This window comes from Rhinopithecus roxellana, chromosome 16 (genome assembly GCF_007565055.1).
Source record: "Rhinopithecus roxellana isolate Shanxi Qingling chromosome 16, ASM756505v1, whole genome shotgun sequence".
NCBI lineage: Eukaryota > Metazoa > Chordata > Mammalia > Primates > Cercopithecidae > Rhinopithecus > Rhinopithecus roxellana.
The window spans coordinates 17894515-17912231 of NC_044564.1; the positions used below are offsets into that span (position 1 = coordinate 17894515).

Consider the following 17717-nt stretch of genomic DNA (forward strand, 5'->3'; position numbering starts at 1 on the left):
CAGGTGATCTACCCACCTCGGCCCCCGGAAGTGCTGGGATTACAGGCGTGAGCCACCATGCCTATCCCTAAGGGACTTTAGATTTTTAGAAGTATCTATATTGTTGACAGCTATATTGTTGAAATGTACATTGTTGAAAGCTAATTCACTGCTTTATTTTTTCCCTCTGGTAAAGCCGTTGCCCTTCAACGGGGATACTGTTAAAAAGAACAGCAACCCAATAACTATAATTAGAAATGAAAGTGCTTATTAGTGCTCCTGACTGTTAAATAGTCTCAGCTGCCAGCATTTGTTAAATTAGGGTTTTGTTGTTTGTTTCCTTTTTTTTTTTTTCTGGAATATTCTCCTGTAGTATAGACAAGAAAATGGTATTAATCATTAGTCTTTTAGGTATTTTTCTGTCCAACTAGCTGCTGGAATTGTGATTTTTACCATTCTCTTTTCACTCTTCATCAGATAAAATTAATTACTGAGCTGAGTCTAATTGTGCACTTTGGGTATTTTCATGACCTTCTAGTAGCTGACACTTCTACTGATGTCTCTGTTAAGAATGTTGTCAGTATCCCTTTAAGGTAATTTGGGTTGATCACAGGGACCTAGTAAATGACACTTGCAGCTCAGATCTCTAATTGCCAGGCACTTGATTAATTTTGCTTTCTGCTTTCCTCCCTACCTAGTCTGCTCGTCTGATGGTTCATACCGTGGCCACCTTTAATTCCATCAAGGTAAGAAGCAGTGACCAACTCCCCTAATCTTCCCTGGTTTTCTCCACTATCTTCCTTCCCTGTCTACAGTAGAGCTCTTGTTCTTGTCAACCGGGTGAACTGTGACATATCTCACTCTCCTGGGTCCAAGCATGTCCTAAGTAAACATCAGCATGCTCATTGTCGCTGGGTAGCTTGGTGGCTTTCCTGTCAAGAGCCCGCCAGTTCTCAACAGTGCAGGAAGCCTTCCCTCTGATTTCCAGTAGGTCAGGGAGCTAGAAGGAGCACAGTCTCAGGAAAGCAGTGAGTGGCTCCCTTGCCGCCTGCAGTGTGAGGTCCTGTGGCATGCTGGCTCTTCCCAGGCCTGCTCTGGCCTGTGAGGCTGCTGGTCGGCTGTTGGGAGGCAGCGAGCACTGGGATTTCTCCACGCAGCTGTGACTTAGGAAGCAATTGCTAACTGCCAGGCCCCAGGCTAGGAGATGAGAGTAAGGAAAAGTCAGCTATGTCTCCTGCTGCCTCAGAGGGGATGGCTAGGTCAGGTGTTTGTGGGTGTTAAAGCTGTCAGGCACAGCTAGTTTTGGCTTGGCTCTGACCGGAATATTGTATAGTAATTTATTCAGCGAGGAAGGTTGGAAACAGGAAATTATATGTGCCCTAGCATCTCCTTCAAGCAAAGTCATTTTCCCAAAGTCTGACTGGGAGCATGACAAGAGAGGCGGTGCAATGGAGCTGATGTTTTGCTGTCCTGCAGGAGCTGAATGAGCGCTGGCGGTCCCTACAGCAGCTGGCCGAGGAACGGAGCCAGCTCTTGGGCAGTGCCCATGAAGTACAGAGGTTCCACAGGTGAGGGGTCAACCCTGGGCTGGGAGAGGGAGAAACGGGTGACTGCTAGTTCCTGACAGCCCCCAAGCTTGCTGAGTGAGATCCTAGAGGAACGGCTGGCTCTTATTGATGTTTACATCTGACACAGGGTGGATGCTCAGTAAATCCTGCTAAATGAATTCGTTTGCTTTTTAGAGTTATTGGTGGTAGCCACAGACAAATATACAAATGTCAGCTAAATAAATTTTCTTAGGCCAGGTCTGGTGGCTCATGCCTGTAATCCCAGCACTTTGGGAGGCCAAGGCAGGCAGCTCACCTGAGGTCAGGAGTTTGAGACCAGCCTGACCAACATGGGGAAAACCCACCTCTACTAAAAATAAAAAAAAAGCTGGGCATGGTGGCAAGCGCCTGTAATGCTAGCTACTTGGTAGGCTGAGGCAGGAGAATCGCTTGAACCCGGTGGGGGTGGAGGTTGCAGTGAGCCAAGATTGTGCATTGTGCTCCAGCCTGGGTGACAAGAATGAAACTCCGTCTCAATACATAAATAATTTTTTTTTTTTTTTTTTTTTTTTTTTTTTGAGACGGAGTCTCGCTCTGTCGCCCAGGCTGGAGTGCAGTGGCCAGATCTCAGCTCACTGCAAGCTCCGCCTCCCGGGTTTATGCCATTCTCCTGCCTCAGCCTCCCGAGTGGCTGGGACTACAGGCGCCCGCCACCTCGCCCGGCTAGTTTTTTGTATTTTTTTTAGTAGAGATGGGGTTTCACCGTGTTAGCCAGGATGGTCTCAATCTCCTGACCTTGTGATCCGCCTGTCTCAGCCTCCCAAAGTGCTGGGATTACAGGCTTGAGCCACCGCGCCCGGCCTATAAAATTTTTTTAGTGTCTGTCCTGTAATCAAGGCAGTTGTACTCGGCATTTCTTAATGTAAATGTGTCTCCCCTTTAGAGATGCTGATGAAACCAAAGAATGGATTGAAGAGAAGAATCAGGCTCTAAACACAGACAATTATGGACATGATCTCGCCAGTGTCCAGGCCCTGCAACGCAAGCATGAGGGCTTCGAGAGGGACCTTGCAGCTCTCGGTGACAAGGTGAGAGGACCGAAAGTCATCTTCTGGCGTTTTTGCCCCAGAAAGAGCAGTCTTCTGTTCTGTAGAGCACACCCCCTTACTGCAAGCTCATTCACCACTTTGTTCCCATAGGTAAACTCCCTTGGTGAAACAGCAGAGCGCCTGATCCAGTCCCATCCCGAGTCAGCAGAGGACCTCCAGGAAAAGTGCACAGAGTTAAACCAGGCCTGGAGCAGCCTGGGGAAACGTGCAGATCAGCGCAAGGCAAAGTTGGGCGACTCCCACGACCTGCAGCGCTTCCTTAGCGATTTCCGGTACGGAGCCATGTTCACTCAGACCTCTGGAAATAGAGCCTTCTTTGCAGGGTTCATTTTTATTGTGAAAGTAGCACATGCTCAGCCGGGTACAATGGCTCACACCTGTAATCCCAGCACTTTGGGAGGCGGAGGCAAGCGGATCGATCGAACTCAGGAGTTGGAGACCAGCCTGGGATACATGGCGAAACACTTTGGCTATTGTAAAATTTTAAATTTTAATTTAAAAATTAAAAACGTCCGGGCACAGTGGCTCACGCCTGTAATCCCAGCACTTTGGGGAGACCAAGGCGGGCGGATCACCTGAGGTCAAGAATTCAAGACCAGCCTAGCCAACATGGCGAAACCATGTTTCTACTAAAAGTACAAAAATTACCTGGGCATGGTGGCAGACACCTGTAATCCCAGCTACTCAGGAGGCTAAGGCAGGAGAATTGCTTGAATCTGAGAGGCGGAGGTTGCAATGAGCCGAGATCATGCCACTGCATTCCAGCCCAGGCGACAAGAGTAAGACTCCATCTCAAAAAAAAAAGAAGAAAAAATTGACCAGGCGCGGTGCCTCAAGCCTGTAATCCCAGCACTTTGGGAGGCCGAGACGGGCGGATCACGAGGTCAGGAGATCGAGACCATCCTGGCTAACACAGTGAAACCCCGTCTCTACTAAAAATACAAAAAACTAGCCGGGCGAGGTGGCGGACGCCTGTAGTCCCAGCTACTCAGGAGGCTGAGGCAGGAGAATGGTGTAAACGCGGGAGGCGGAGCTTGCAGTGAGCTGAGATCCGGCCACTGCACTCCAGCCTGGGAGACAGAGCCAGACTCCGTCCCAAAAAAAAGAAAAAATTAGAAACAGAAAAAAGTAGTACATAATCAATGTAAAATAGTCAAACTACCGAATTCCAGATTGTTAAAAATAATCCTCCACAGCCATGCACGGTGGCTCACGTCTGTAATCTCAGCACTTTGGGAAGCCAAGGCAGGTAGATCACGAGGTCAGGAGTTCAAGACCAGCCTGGCCAACGTGGTGAAACCCCATCTGTACTAAAAATACAAACATTAGCCAGGCATGGTGGCACGCACCTGTAATTTCAGCTACTCGGGAGGCTGAGGCAGGAGAATCGCTTGAACCCGGGAGGCGGAGGTTGCAGTGAGCCGAGACCGCACCATTGCACTCCAGCCTGGGCGATGAAGCAAGACTCTGCCTCAAAAAAAAAACAAGTCTCTGCTTTCCTATCCAAGTACAGGCGTACTCCCTCTCATCCCCTCGCCATATGACATATTTTTCCCTAGACATACATATATATGTGTCTCTTGTTGCCCAGGCTGGAGTGCAATGGCGCAATCTTGGCTCACTGCAACCTCCGCCTCCCGGGTTCAAGCAATTATCCTGCCTCAGCCTCCCAAGTAGCATGCACCACGAAGCCCAGCTAATTTTGTATTTTTTTCAGTAGAGATGGGGTTTCTCCATGTTGTCCAGGCTGGTCTTGAACTCCGACCTCAGGTGATCCACCCACCTCAGCCTCCCACAGTACTGGGATTGTAGGCGGGAGCCACCATGTCTGGCCTTTTGTTTGTTTGTTTGTTTTTGGTTTTTTTTGTTTGTTTTTTGAGACACCAGGATCTGGCTCTGTTGCCCAGGCTGGAGTGCAGTGGCCCAATCATTGCTCACCACACCCTCAATTTCCCAGGCTAAAGTGATCCTTCTGCCTCAGCCTCCCATGTAGCTGGTACCATAGGCATATACCACCACACCTGGCTAGTTTTTAAATTTTTAATAGAGACTAGGTCTCACTGTGTTGCCCAGGCTGGTCTCAAATTCCTGGGCTCAAATGATCCTCTCACCTCAGCCTCCCAAAGTGCTGAGATTTCAAGAATGAGCCACTTCACCTGGCCTATGTCTTACCTGGCATTAATGTCATTAGGACACTAGGCCAGTTGTCTTATAAAATGTCCCACAATCTTGTACCTCTGCCTTTTTAATGACTACACAGCAATCCACTGGATGGGCGATTTATGACTTATTCAACAGTAGCCATTGAGGACAGACAGACATTTTGTCTTTTTTTGTTTTCTTTAACAATATTATTTTACGCACACACTTGCACACTTGTGGTGCTTGTATCCCCTGCTGCAGTGGGAGTAGGCAGATGCTGCTTTCTTTCACAGGCCTCTAGGAGGAGGTCCCAGTTGGCAGTTAGTTTTTCTTTTTATTGAGGTAAGGGCCACATAACATATAGTTAACCACTTTAAAATGTGCAATCCATGACATTTAATGGATTCACAGTATTGTGCAGCCACTTCTCTCTAGCTTTGAAACATTTTCATTGCCCTAGAATAACATCCCTTAACTAATCACCCCCTCTTCTCTCTTCCCCACCCACTAGGAATCCTTTATCTGCTTTCTGCGTCTATGGATTTGCCTCTTTTGGACATATCATATAAAAGGAATCATATCATATCTGACCTTACACACTCAGTTTTGTGCCCTTGTGCTTGCACAGCTGTGAGAAACTGGATCAAATGCATGCACAGGCCTAGGGCTTCAAGGGTTAATCCTAAAGAAAGGCTTTTTCTTTTTTTTAGAGACAGGGTTTCACCACATTGCCCAAGCTGGTCTGGAATTTGTGAGCTCAAGCGATCCTTCTGCCTCAGCCTCCCAAAGTGCTAGGATTACAGGCGTGAGCCACCATGCCTGGCCAACAAAGGCTTTTTCATTTGAAGCTATCAAAGACTTAATTGTAGCTAGAATTTGTTATTCTGGAGGGTGAAAAGATCTTAATTATAAACTTACTGACTTTTCCTCCAAGAAATTCAGACTTTTAAAAAAATAACTCGACTGGGCACGGTGGCTCAAGCCTGTAATCCCAGCACTTTGGGAGGCCGAGACGGGCAGATCACGAGGTCAGGAGATCGAGACCATCCTGGCTAACACGGTGAAACCCCGTCTCTACTAAAAAATACAAAAAAAAAAAACTAGCCGGGCGAGGTGGCGGGCGCCTGTAGTCCCAGCTACTCCAGAGGCTGAGGCAGGAGAATAGCGTGAACCCGGGAGGCGGAGCTTGCAGTGAGCTGAGATCCAGCCACTGCACTCCAGCCTGGGCGACAGAGCAAGACTCCGTCTCAAAAAAAATAAATAAAAAAAAAATAACAATGGCCGGGCACAGTGTCTCATGCCTGTAATCCCAGCACGTTGGGAGGCCGAGGCAGGTGGATCACAAGGTCAGGAGATCGAGACCATTCTGGCTAACACGGTGAAACCCCGTCTCTACTAAAAATACAAAAACATTAGCCAGACGTGGTGGCAGATGCCTGTAGTCCCAGCTTACTCAGGAGGCTGAGGCAGGAGAATGGCGTGAACCCAGGAGGCGGAGGCGGAGCTTGCAGTGAGCCAAGATTACGCTACTGCACACCAGCCTGGGCGACAGAGCGAGACTCCCACTCAAAAAAAAAAACCTCAAGAAGAACAAGAAGTTTTGAAACACTTTGCCCAAAGACCTAGCCTCATTCAGTAGATTAAATTAACCCAAGATAACTTTCTGAGGCAAGAATTATGTCATTCCCTGTTTTCCTGGGCAGAAGATCTCCTTACCAGTTAATATAATAGCGGTTTTTCTGGGGTTCTGGTTTCCAGGGACCTCATGTCTTGGATCAATGGAATACGGGGGTTGGTGTCCTCAGACGAGCTAGCCAAGGATGTCACCGGAGCTGAGGCATTGCTGGAGCGACACCAGGTGCGTGGACCTGCCTGCTGAGTAGCAAAGACATGACTGCTCTGCAGGGCCCTGGAGGCCTCATTCCCTCCTTTTGTGGTGAGTCGATGGTTGACATCAGAGTGGGCATCTGCTGCCAGTTACCTAATCCCTTCCCTCCTTTTGGCAGGAACACCGGACAGAAATCGATGCCAGGGCTGGCACTTTCCAGGCATTTGAGCAGTTTGGACAGCAGCTGTTGGCTCATGGACACTATGCCAGCCCTGAGATCAAGCAGAAACTTGATATTCTTGACCAGGAGCGTGCAGACCTGGAGAAGGCCTGGGTTCAGCGCAGGATGATGCTGGATCAGTGCCTTGAATTGCAGGTATGTGTGCTCCTGCTTTCTGACCAAGTGTTTCCTTGCTGAAGAGCCTCATTTTCTCACCTGCCTCTTGCCCTCTTTAGCTGTTCCATCGGGACTGTGAGCAAGCTGAGAACTGGATGGCTGCCCGGGAGGCTTTCTTGAATACCGAAGACAAAGGAGACTCACTGGACAGCGTAGAGGCTCTGATCAAAAAACATGAAGACTTTGACAAAGCAATTAATGTCCAGGTGAGGCCTCTGGGCCGTGGAGTCGGAGTCTGGTTTTTCCTCATTGACATCTGTTTCTTGGCTTATAGAGTCACTGTTATATCTCCAAGGAATACCTGCATTGTCTGAGAAAAATATGTACATAAATAATCTTTAAAACTTTATAGATTCTGGTATTTCTGAGATTTTAATAGTGGGGGTGCCACAGGAAAAAAAATTTTATTATCAAAGGGAGGAAAAACAAATGTGTAGGTGGGTAAGAGAATACATGAGCAAACAACAAGGAAGATGTAAGACTCTTTGATTTATAAGTCACTTTGCTATAAATCTGATAGCATTTTCCTATTATTAAGCTTAATTTTGTTCTGTGCTGATATTCTAACACCTGCCCCACCTGAGTGACCTGGAGACTTCTTGAGTTAAACTATACTCTAGTAATGACTGAAATCAACCTTGCTTTCGGCATTTTACACTCTTGCTTCTAAAGTGTCAGTGTATTCTGATCCTGCCACCAGCTAGTTCTCAGTCACCCAAAATAACTGTCCTTTTCTCAAGACCGGCAATCCAGGCAGGGCCCAGCTGCAGGCCCACCTTGACCTCACACCTTTGTTTTCTGACAGGAGGAGAAGATTGCTGCTCTGCAGGCCTTTGCCGACCAGCTCATCGCTGCTGGCCATTATGCCAAGGGAGACATTTCTAGCCGGCGCAATGAGGTCTTGGACAGGTGGGTGTCCTGTGGCACTGACATAGTCACCAGCCCTGAGAGAATGCATCCCCTCATATGAAGGCCCAGTCCTGTTCTATCTCCCCACTTCCTTCTCCACGGTAAGATCTGTTCTTGTTGGATATCATGGTTTCACTCTTTCAGGTGGCGACGTCTGAAAGCCCAAATGATTGAGAAAAGGTCAAAGCTAGGAGAATCTCAAACCCTCCAACAGTTCAGCCGGGATGTGGATGAGATTGAGGCTTGGATCAGTGAAAAATTGCAGACAGCGAGTGATGAGTCATACAAGGATCCCACCAACATCCAGGTAAGCTGAAGTGACTGGGTGTTGGTCTTGATGTAGCCTTATGTTATTGAGTAGATTTTATTAAAGCATTTATAAAACAAACTCCTTGCACCCATGGGAAGTCAGTGAAAAATGTTTTAGTAAGTCAAGCCAGTGGGAAAGCCCTACTCAAGTTTCAGAGCCATTTAAAAGTCGCCTTCCTCATTTGTCTCCATTAAAACCATTTCTGCTGTAATAAAAGTCTATAGAATCCCCCTTCTATTACTATTCCCAAATGCTGAGCTTCCCGGGGGAAGTATGACAAAATGAGTTTCTATTTAATAGCTGATATGTGTGTCCACATCAATGTACTGAACTCTTATTCTTTTAATCTATTTTTGTAGCTTTCCAAGCTGCTGGTAAGTTTTTAATTTTTTTAAGAGTTGTAGTTAAATGAGCTCCAGTATTTGTGTTCCTCTGCATAGATTATTGTTATTGTGGTCACACAGTCTGCTGGTGTCTCTTCATCCTTTTCATTTCTAATCATCCATTACACTCCATTCAAGTGTCCCTGTGGGATGTGGCTTTCTCTGTTGTAATTAGCCTGCAACGCCTTACTCCCCCCTTTCTCCCCCAGTTTATCACTTAGGCAAATTCTGTACAGTGTTTGATTTGCGGGGCAGTAGTTGACCACTTTCTTTCAAGGAGTGCTTCCTTTTGAAGATGGAATATCAGCTTCAGCTTTTTCTGTGTAGACATTGGCTGAGACTTGCTGTGAGCTCATGGTGTTCAGTGGCCCAGGCGAGGGAGGCCAGTCGGGTGTGAGGGTTTTAATGCATAGCCACTCAGGCATCCAGAGGTGCCAGTCAGGACAGGAACAGCTAGAGAACTGTAGAGTGACGTATGATCTATTAATACCTACAAATCTTCAAGGAACACAAATGAGAAGTTAAGATAAAATCAGACTTTACTCAACAGGTAGTGAAAGGAGACTTCTCAGTTAACGTGTACCTCAAAGTTGCTTAAGCGGGTGGAAAAAATGAAGATAGAGAAGAGAATAAATGGGATTTGAATCAAAGAGTGATCAGAACAAGGAACAGAAGAAGAAAGGAATGGGACTTTTGTCAGGATATCTGAGTGTTTGAGACCCTTTTTGTTCTTGCCTTTGGGATCAGGCAGTGAGAGAACGTAACAAGGACATTTCATCTTACTGTTGAATTGAGCCAGATGGTTCCATCCTTTGACAGTTGCTGCCTCTGAAATGAAACATTTGATGCAGAATTCCCCAACACTGCTGCCTTTTGGTTGTTGTTTTTTTTTTCCCCCAAATAACACTCTCCCCTGAGACCCTGCATTTCTCACCCAGCCAATTGTTTTTTCCCAGAATTGTGGCACAGCTGCTATGTCCTTGCAATTGTCTCTTGTAGCATTTCAGTACCTTCTGTTTCTTTTTTTTTTTTTTTTTTTTTTTTTTGAGACGGAGTCTCGCTCTGTCGCCCAGGCTGGAGTGCAGTGGCCGGATCTCAGCTCACTGCAAGCTCCGCCTCCCGGGTTTACGCCATTCTCCTGCTTCAGCCTCCCGCGTAGCTGGGACTACAGGCGCCCGCCACCTCGCCCGGCTAGTTTTTGTATTTTTTGGTAGAGACGGGGTTTCACCGTGTTAGCCAGGATGGTCTCGATCTCCTGACCTCGTGATCCGCCCGTCTCGGCCTCCCAAAGTGCTGGAATCACAGGCTTGAGCCACCGCGCCCGGCCAGTACCTTCTGTTTCTTTATGGATTCATAAAAACCGTATCAGGCACCCAGGATCAGGAGCCCATCCTTCTCGTAGCCCTTTCGTTTCCCAGAAAATAAATTCCTTCTTGCAGTCAAGCCTGGGTTCTGACAGTATCCCAGTGTTTTACTAATGACAGCCACCAAAAGATAAACCAACAAAGCCGATGTCTGCAGTAGCTGTAGATTCCTCCTCTGCCAACAGAGGGGTAAGACTGACCATCAAATACTGTTTTGCTAGTTAATACAATTTATGTTATGAATTTTGCCGAATGGTGATTTCTGCTTTAGATGATGAAACGTCCATATGTATCTCATTCATTAGAGCCTGTCTCCAATAAGGAGAAAGCCATGGATGGAAATTGATGTACAAACAGATTCAAAACTGAAGTTGGCCATTGCCATCTTCTGGAAAGTGTTAGAAAGTGTTTAATTCTAGGGCTTCACTCCCAAATAGCTAGCATAGCTACTTCAAGAATTGATTTTTTGGCCGGGCTTGGTGGCTCATGCTTGTAATCCCAGAACTTGGGGAGGCCAGCACGGCTCAATTGCTTGAGCTCAGGAAACCCCATCTCTACAAAAAATAGAAAAATTAGCCGGGTGTGGTGGCATGCACCCATGAGGCTGAGGTAGGAGGATTGCTTGAGCTCAAGAGGTTGAAGCTGCAGTGAGCTGAGACTGCGCCATTGCACTCCAGCCTGGGCAACTGAGAAGACCCTGGCTCAAAAATAAGGACTTCCGACTCATCTACTCCTGAGCTAGTATATTTCCTTTCTCCTTTGTTAACTCCCCAAGAGATGAACCCTAAAATATTTCATACAAATTCCAATTGCCTTCGGTAAAAAACGTTGGCATTTGCCCCAGTTCTTTATGTTTGCTGCCACTCCCTCCCTCTGAGAACCCCTTCCTCCTGAAAAGACATAACCTAGCAGGAACTGGTTTGGAAAAAAAATTTTTTGGTATTTTTAGAGCAAGCACCAGAAGCACCAGGCTTTTGAAGCAGAGCTGCATGCCAATGCTGACCGGATCCGTGGGGTTATCGACATGGGCAACTCCCTCATTGAACGCGGAGCCTGTGCCGGCAGTGAGGATGCTGTCAAGGTATGGCCCACCAGCTCCCAGTGCCCAGGGAAGAACATGAGCAACGTCAGTATCAACGTGATATAATAACTTGGATATACAGTCTTAAGAAATTAAATAGATTAGAAGACTTTAGGCTGAATTACAGATGGGGAATGCTAGTGAGAATGGCCCCTGTGAGTGTTTTCCACTCTCCTCTCTTAGAAGTTCTCAAATTGAGCTTTAGGAGAGGGAGGATTCTTCATAGATTTCATCTTCTTTTTGGCTCCCTTCTGTTCCCCAGGCCCGCCTGGCTGCCTTAGCTGACCAGTGGCAGTTCTTGGTGCAGAAGTCAGCTGAAAAGAGCCAGAAACTGAAAGAAGCCAACAAGCAGCAGAACTTCAACACAGGGATCAAGGACTTTGACTTCTGGCTGTCTGAGGTAACACTGAGTGGTTTCTCTTCCCACCAGTGGGGAATTTCTAGTCATTTGGGACAATGGGTTCATCAGTGAGCCCAAAACCATGAAAAGGCAGGGCTCACCAGACACCCCTTTTGACAGAAACCTTTATTACATATGAGTTGCATGCTGTAAGGGATTGATGTGCAAAGGGAGTGAATATTTAGAGAAGAGAGCTGACTGGGAGTGGCACTTGGACTGCAGATCACTCATGTCCATAGGGAAGGCAAATAGAAAGAGATTATGGATAGTTACACAGCGTGCAACTCTAACAAGCCTATGCCAGGATAGAAACCAAGATAGTAGCATCTAGGAAACCAGAGTCAGTCATGTATTCTCCTTGGAGAATGTTTGGAAAGCACAGACTATAAAAATATGACAGAGGTTTTAGCCAGGTGCGGTGGCTCACGTCTGTAATCCCAGCACTTCGGGAGGCCGAGGCAGGCGGATCACTTGAGATCAGGAGTTCGAGACCAGCCTGACCAACATAGTGAAACCTCGTCTCTACTAAAAATAGAAAAATTAGCCAGGCATGGTGGTGTGCTCCTGTAATCCCAGCTACTCAGGAGGCTGAGCAGGAGAATCGCTTGAACTCAGGAGGTGGAGTTTGCAGTGAGCCGAGATCACACCATTGCATTCCAGCCTGGGCTACAGAGCAAGACTTCATCTCAAAAAAAAAATTTTTTTTTGAATAATTGTGTAAGTTTATCATAGAGCCATGCCATAATTTAACTGTTCCCATATTGTTGGACATTCAGGTGTTCCCAGCCTTTTGGTGTATATATTTAGCTGCAGTGAATACCTTTGAATGTTAATGTTTACCCACACTGCTGATTCTTTCCTAGGGGAGTTTCCTTGAACTAGGATTGCTGTGCATTTTGCTTTTAGCTGTAGTATTTACTATGAATGGACTCTGGAGTCTAGGTTTGACTGACTGAGTGGAGAGAGTGTCTCAGGCTGGGCAGGCTGATCAAGGTGACTAGGAATCACAGTAACACATTGTGATGGAGAAGTATTCAACTGTCCAAACAAGGACCTGGAATAACCACTGGGCATCCTGAACTTTCCAGAATGATGAGTATACACCACACAGTAGCCTTTCCTTTTTATGTTTTCACTGCCAGGTGGAGGCCCTGCTGGCATCCGAAGATTACGGCAAAGACCTGGCTTCTGTGAACAACCTGCTGAAAAAGCATCAACTGCTGGAAGCAGATATATCTGCCCATGAGGTAAGCAAAGGGAGGCAGGCCAGGCCCAAGTGACTGGGACACGGCTGTGCCTGACTCCTAAGGAAAACTAGCATGTTTGAGAAAAGAGAGTGACTTTTTTCACTTAAAGCAGCCATTCTCAAAGGTTGTGGCCTCAGGATCATTATACACTTGACAGTTATTGAGGCTCGTAAGAGATTTTTATTATGTAGATTTTATCTATCAGTATTCACCATTATCAAAAGTTAAATAAATTTTAAGGCCTGGTGCAGTGGCTTACGGCTATAATCCCAGCACTTTGGGAGGCCCAGACATGCGGATCACCTGAGGTCAGGAGTTTGAGACCACCCTGGCCAACGTGGTGAAACCCTGTCTCTACTAAAAATACAAAAATTAGCCGGGCATGGTGGCGGGTGCCTGTAATCCCAGGTACTCGGGCGGCTGAGGCAGGAGAATCGCTTGAGCCCAGGAGGCAAGAGGTTGCAGTGAGCCACGGCACTCCAGCCTCGGCAGCAGAGCAAGACTCCATCTCAAAAAAAGTAAATAAATAAAATGCTGAATTTAGGTTGTCGTGTTTTGTATTGGATGAAAATTCAGCTTTGAACAGGTAGGTAGATAGAAAAGGCAGGAATATTTTGATTCGGATAAGTGTGAATAATTTTCTTTGATACTATACCAAAGTCGTCGTTTCTTAAAGCTTAGCTGTGGTCAGGCACAGTGGCTCACACCTGTAATCCCAGCATTTTGGGAGGCTGAGGCAGGCAGATCATGTGAGCCCAGGAGTTCAAGACCAGCCTGGGCAACATGATGAGACTGTACAAAAAAATACAAAAATTAGGCTGGGCATGGTGGGTCATGCCTGTAATCCTAGCACTTTGGGAGGCCGAGGTGGGCGGATTGCCTGAGCTCAGGAGTTTGAGACCAGCCTGGGCAACACAGTGAAACCCCGTTTCTACTAAAATATAAAAAATTAGCCAGGTGTGGTGGCGTGTGCTTGTAAATCCCAGCTACTTGGGAGGCTGAGGCAGGAGAATTGCTTGAACCGCTGAGATCGTGTAACTGCACTCCAGCCTGGGCGACAGAGTGAGACTACATCTCAAAAAAAAAAAAAAACACACACAAAAATTAACTGGATGTTGGGGCACGCACCTATAGTCCCAGTTACTTGGAGGCTGAGGCAGGAGGTCAAGGCTGCAGTGAATCGTGATCACACCACCGCACTCCTGGATGACAGCAAGAAAAAAAAGTTGTCTCAAAAAAACCTGTTTTTTTGAGTTGCAAAGTGGCCCCTCAAACCTTGTCAGTAAATTTTTTATACTGGCTTATATTAAAACCCACTGGTCCATCTTGGTAGCTCTTACCTATGCATGATTTTGTAACATCATGCATGGCTCATTTGGTAAATATTGCTTCACTGAGCAATATTATGCCTGTTGTTTCTATATTTTGACATATGTGATTATATGATATCAAAACATTGCTGTTAATACCACCACCAATTTCATCAGAAAAATCTTCACATATTAGGAAGCCATCAGGCTTCTGGTGGTGGATGTTTTAAGTTTTCTAAAATTCTAACTTTCTCATAAAAGTTTGAATTTTATCATTAGTAACAAACTGTATTACTTGAAGTGACAAGCTCACTTTATTTGTTTTGGGCCACGTATCTGTGAGATACCAAGTCTGAATGACCATAGTTTGTCTGTTGGTTGGTCTTTCAAGTACAAAAGAATGGCTACTCGCCGGGCGCGGTGGCTCACGCCTGTAATCCCAGCACTTTGGGAGGCCGAGGCAGGCGGATCACAAGGTCAGGAGATCGAGACCACGGTGAAACCCCGTCTCTACTAAAAACACAAAAAATTAGCCAGGCAATGTGGCGGGTGCCTGTAGTCCCAGCTAGTAGGGAGGCTGAGGCAGGAGAATGGCGTGAACCCGGTAGGCGGAGCTTGCAGTGAGCCGAGATCGCACCGCTGCACTCCAGCCTGGGGGACAGAGGGAGACTCCGTCTCAAAAAAAAAAGAATGGCTACTCAGTAAAAGCAACTTTCACTGCCTTTTTAAGGACATTCTTAAGTGAAAAAGCAATTTTTTTTTTTTTACTGTGAGTGGGTGGCAGTGAAGAATCCACTTCTGCTAGTAATTTGCCACTGCCTTGATTTGAGCTAAAGCACCAGCATGTCCCCTCCTTCCCCATTGCTTTTGTACTATCAGTGCAAATGTCCACACAGTAAAAAAGGCAAATAATGTCTTATAATGTTACGAAAATAGTTTGAGTTCATAAAATGCCAGAGGTCTACATAACATACTTTGAGAATATCAACATTCCACATCTCAGTAAAGAATTCCTGAGTTCTTATGTTCAAGCAGATAGTTGTAGGAGACCCAGTTTCTGACCCTCTTATGTCCTCTGCCCCAGGATCGCCTGAAGGACCTGAACAGCCAGGCAGACAGCCTGATGACCAGCAGTGCCTTCGACACCTCCCAAGTAAAGGACAAGAGGGACACCATCAACGGGCGCTTCCAGAAGATCAAGAGCATGGCAGCCTCCCGGCGAGCCAAGCTGAATGAATCCCATCGCCTGCACCAGTTCTTCCGGGACATGGATGACGAGGAGTCCTGGATCAAGTATGTGTTCTCGGCCCTCTAGAAGGCCCCTTATGCCTGTAATAGTAGGCAGCAGAAACCACAGGCTGACTATTGAGGCAGAAGGTTTCTATCTCCTGGCTGTAGTGGTGAGGCTGGAAACCCTGCTGGACTGGGATCCCAGCTTGGCCACACACTTGTGGGATGCCTCAGTGTTTTCTGCTTTCCGGGTTTACAGTGATGATAATTGGCGGTGGTGGTGATCCACGCTGGTTACATAGGCCCTGTCTAGACCCTGCCCTTTAGATTCCCGTGAAAGTTAGTGAGTTTGTGTCTGACCTCCTGGAGAAGATCACTTCTCCAAGGAAGGAGCTGTTTTTTTTCTTATTCTCTATCTGCCCCCAAAAATGTCAGTCTACTGATTCCAGTTGACGTAGCATGTAAACAAACATTTTTTTTTTTTGAGACGGAGTCTCGCTCTGTGGCCCAGGCTGGAGTGCAGTGACCAGATCCCAGCTCACTGCAAGCTCCGCCTCCCGGGTTTATGCCATTCTCCTGCCTCAGCCTCCCGAGTAGCTGGGACTACAGGTGCCCACCACCTCGCCCGGCTAATTTTTTGTATGTTTTTTAGTAGAAACGGGGTTTCACCATGTTAGCCAGGATGGTCTCGATCTCCTGACCTTGTGATCCGCCCGTCTCGGCCTCCCAAAGTGCTGGGATTACAGACTCGAGCCACCGTGCCCAGCCGGATTTTTTTTTTTTTTTTTTTTTGAGACGGAGTCTCGCTCTGTCGCCCAGGCTGGAGTGCAGTGGCCAGATCTCAGCTCACTGCAAGCTCCGCCTCCCAGGTTCACGCCATTCTCCTGCCTCAGCCTCCCGAGTAGCTGGGACTACAGGCGCCCGCCGCCTCGTCCGGCTAGTTTTTTGTATTTTTTAGTAGAGACGGGGTTTCACTGTGTTTTTTTTTTTTTTTTTTTTTTTTTTTTTTTTTTTTTTTGAGACGGAGTCTCGCTCTGTCGCCCAGGCTGGAGTGCAGTGGCCGGATCTCAACTCACTGCAAGCTCCGCCTCCCGGGTTCACGCCATTCTCCTGCCTCAGCCTCCCGAGTAGCTGGGACTACAGGCGCCCACCACCTCGCCCGGCTAATTTTTTGTATATTTTAGTAGAGACGGGGTTTCACCGTGTTAGCCAGGAGGGTCTCAATCTCCTGACCTCGTGATCCGCCCGTCTCGGCCTCCCAAAGTGCTGGGATTACAGGCTTGAGCCACCGCGCCCGGCCGAGACGGGGTTTCACTGTGTTAGCCAGGATGGTTTCGATCTCCTGACCTCGTGATCCGCCTGTCTCGGCCTCCCAAAGTGCTGGGATTACAGGCTTGAGCCACCGCGCCTGGCCTTGGATTTTGTTCTTTTTTTTTTTTTTTTTTTTTTTGAGACGGAGTCTCGCTCTGTCACCCAGGCTGGAGTGCAGTGGCCGGTTCTCAGCTCACTGCAAGCTCCACCTCCCGGGTTTATGCCATTCTCCTGCCTCAGCCTCCCAAGTAGCTGGGACTACATTAACTGGGACTACAGGTGCCCGCCACCTCGCCCGGCTAGTTTTTTGTATTTTTTAGTAGAGACGGGGTTTCACCGTGTTAGCCAGGATGGTCTTGATCTCCTGACCTTGTGATCCGCCCGTCTCGGCCTCCCAAAGTGCTGGGATTACAGGCTTGAGCCACCGCGCCTGGCCGGGATTTTGTTCTTAAAAGACATTTCTGGCCGGGCGCAGTGGCTCACGCTTGTGATCACAGTGCTTTGGGAGGCCGAGGCGGGCAGATCACTTGAGGTCAGAAGTTCAAGACAAGCCTGCCAACATGGTGAAACCCCTTCTCTACTAAATATACAAAAATTAGCCAGGTGTGGTGGCGGGCACCTGTGGTCCCAGCTACTTGGGAGGCTAAGGCAGGAGAATGACTTGAACCCGGGAAGTGGAGGTTTCAGTGAGCCGAGATCATGCCACTGTACTCCAGAGCAAGACTCCGTCTCAGAAAAATTAAAAATAAAAATACAAAAATTAGCCAGGCATGGTGACGCATGCCTGTAATCCCAGCTTCTCAGGAGGCTGAGGCAGGAGAATGACTTGAACCCGGGAAGTGGAGGTTTCAGTGAGCCAAGATCATGCCACTGCCCTCCATCCTGGGAGACAGAGCAAGACTTTGTCTCTAAAAATATGTATATTATATAGCTGGGCGTGGTGGCTCACGCCTATAATCCCAACACTTTCGAAGGCCAAGGTGGGAAGATCGCTTGAGTCCAAGAGTTTGAGACCAGCCTGGGCAACGTGAAAACTCGTATCTACCAAAAATAGAAAAAATAAGCCAGGTGGAGTGGCGCACACCTGTGGTCCCAGCTACTCGGGAGGCTGAGGTGGGAGGATCACTCGAACCAGGTAGGCGGAGGTTGCAGTGAGCAGAGATCATGCCA

At 47.4% G+C, this 17717-nt stretch overlaps 1 protein-coding gene across 8 annotated transcripts in view; it reads left to right on the top strand.

The window, feature by feature from the left end:
* SPTAN1 (spectrin alpha, non-erythrocytic 1) overlaps nt 1-17717 on the top strand; it is an 88853-nt gene that overhangs the window by 54110 nt on the left and 17026 nt on the right. For 5 of the 8 annotated variants that reach the window (XM_030920345.1, XM_030920343.1, XM_030920348.1 and 2 more), the window contains 14 exons: nt 678-725; nt 1456-1547; nt 2470-2614; nt 2726-2907; nt 6536-6635; nt 6784-6981; nt 7062-7208; nt 7808-7911; nt 8056-8218; nt 8581-8595; nt 10918-11049; nt 11312-11449; nt 12592-12696; nt 15091-15299. In XM_030920345.1, coding sequence (XP_030776205.1) covers nt 678-725; nt 1456-1547; nt 2470-2614; nt 2726-2907; nt 6536-6635; nt 6784-6981; nt 7062-7208; nt 7808-7911; nt 8056-8218; nt 8581-8595; nt 10918-11049; nt 11312-11449; nt 12592-12696; nt 15091-15299 — 1778 coding nt within the window. The remainder of the gene's footprint in view (nt 1-677; nt 726-1455; nt 1548-2469; nt 2615-2725; nt 2908-6535; nt 6636-6783; nt 6982-7061; nt 7209-7807; nt 7912-8055; nt 8219-8580; nt 8596-10917; nt 11050-11311; nt 11450-12591; nt 12697-15090; nt 15300-17717) is intronic. The other 3 variants (XM_030920350.1, XM_030920349.1, XM_030920344.1) reach the window with 1 other exon arrangement.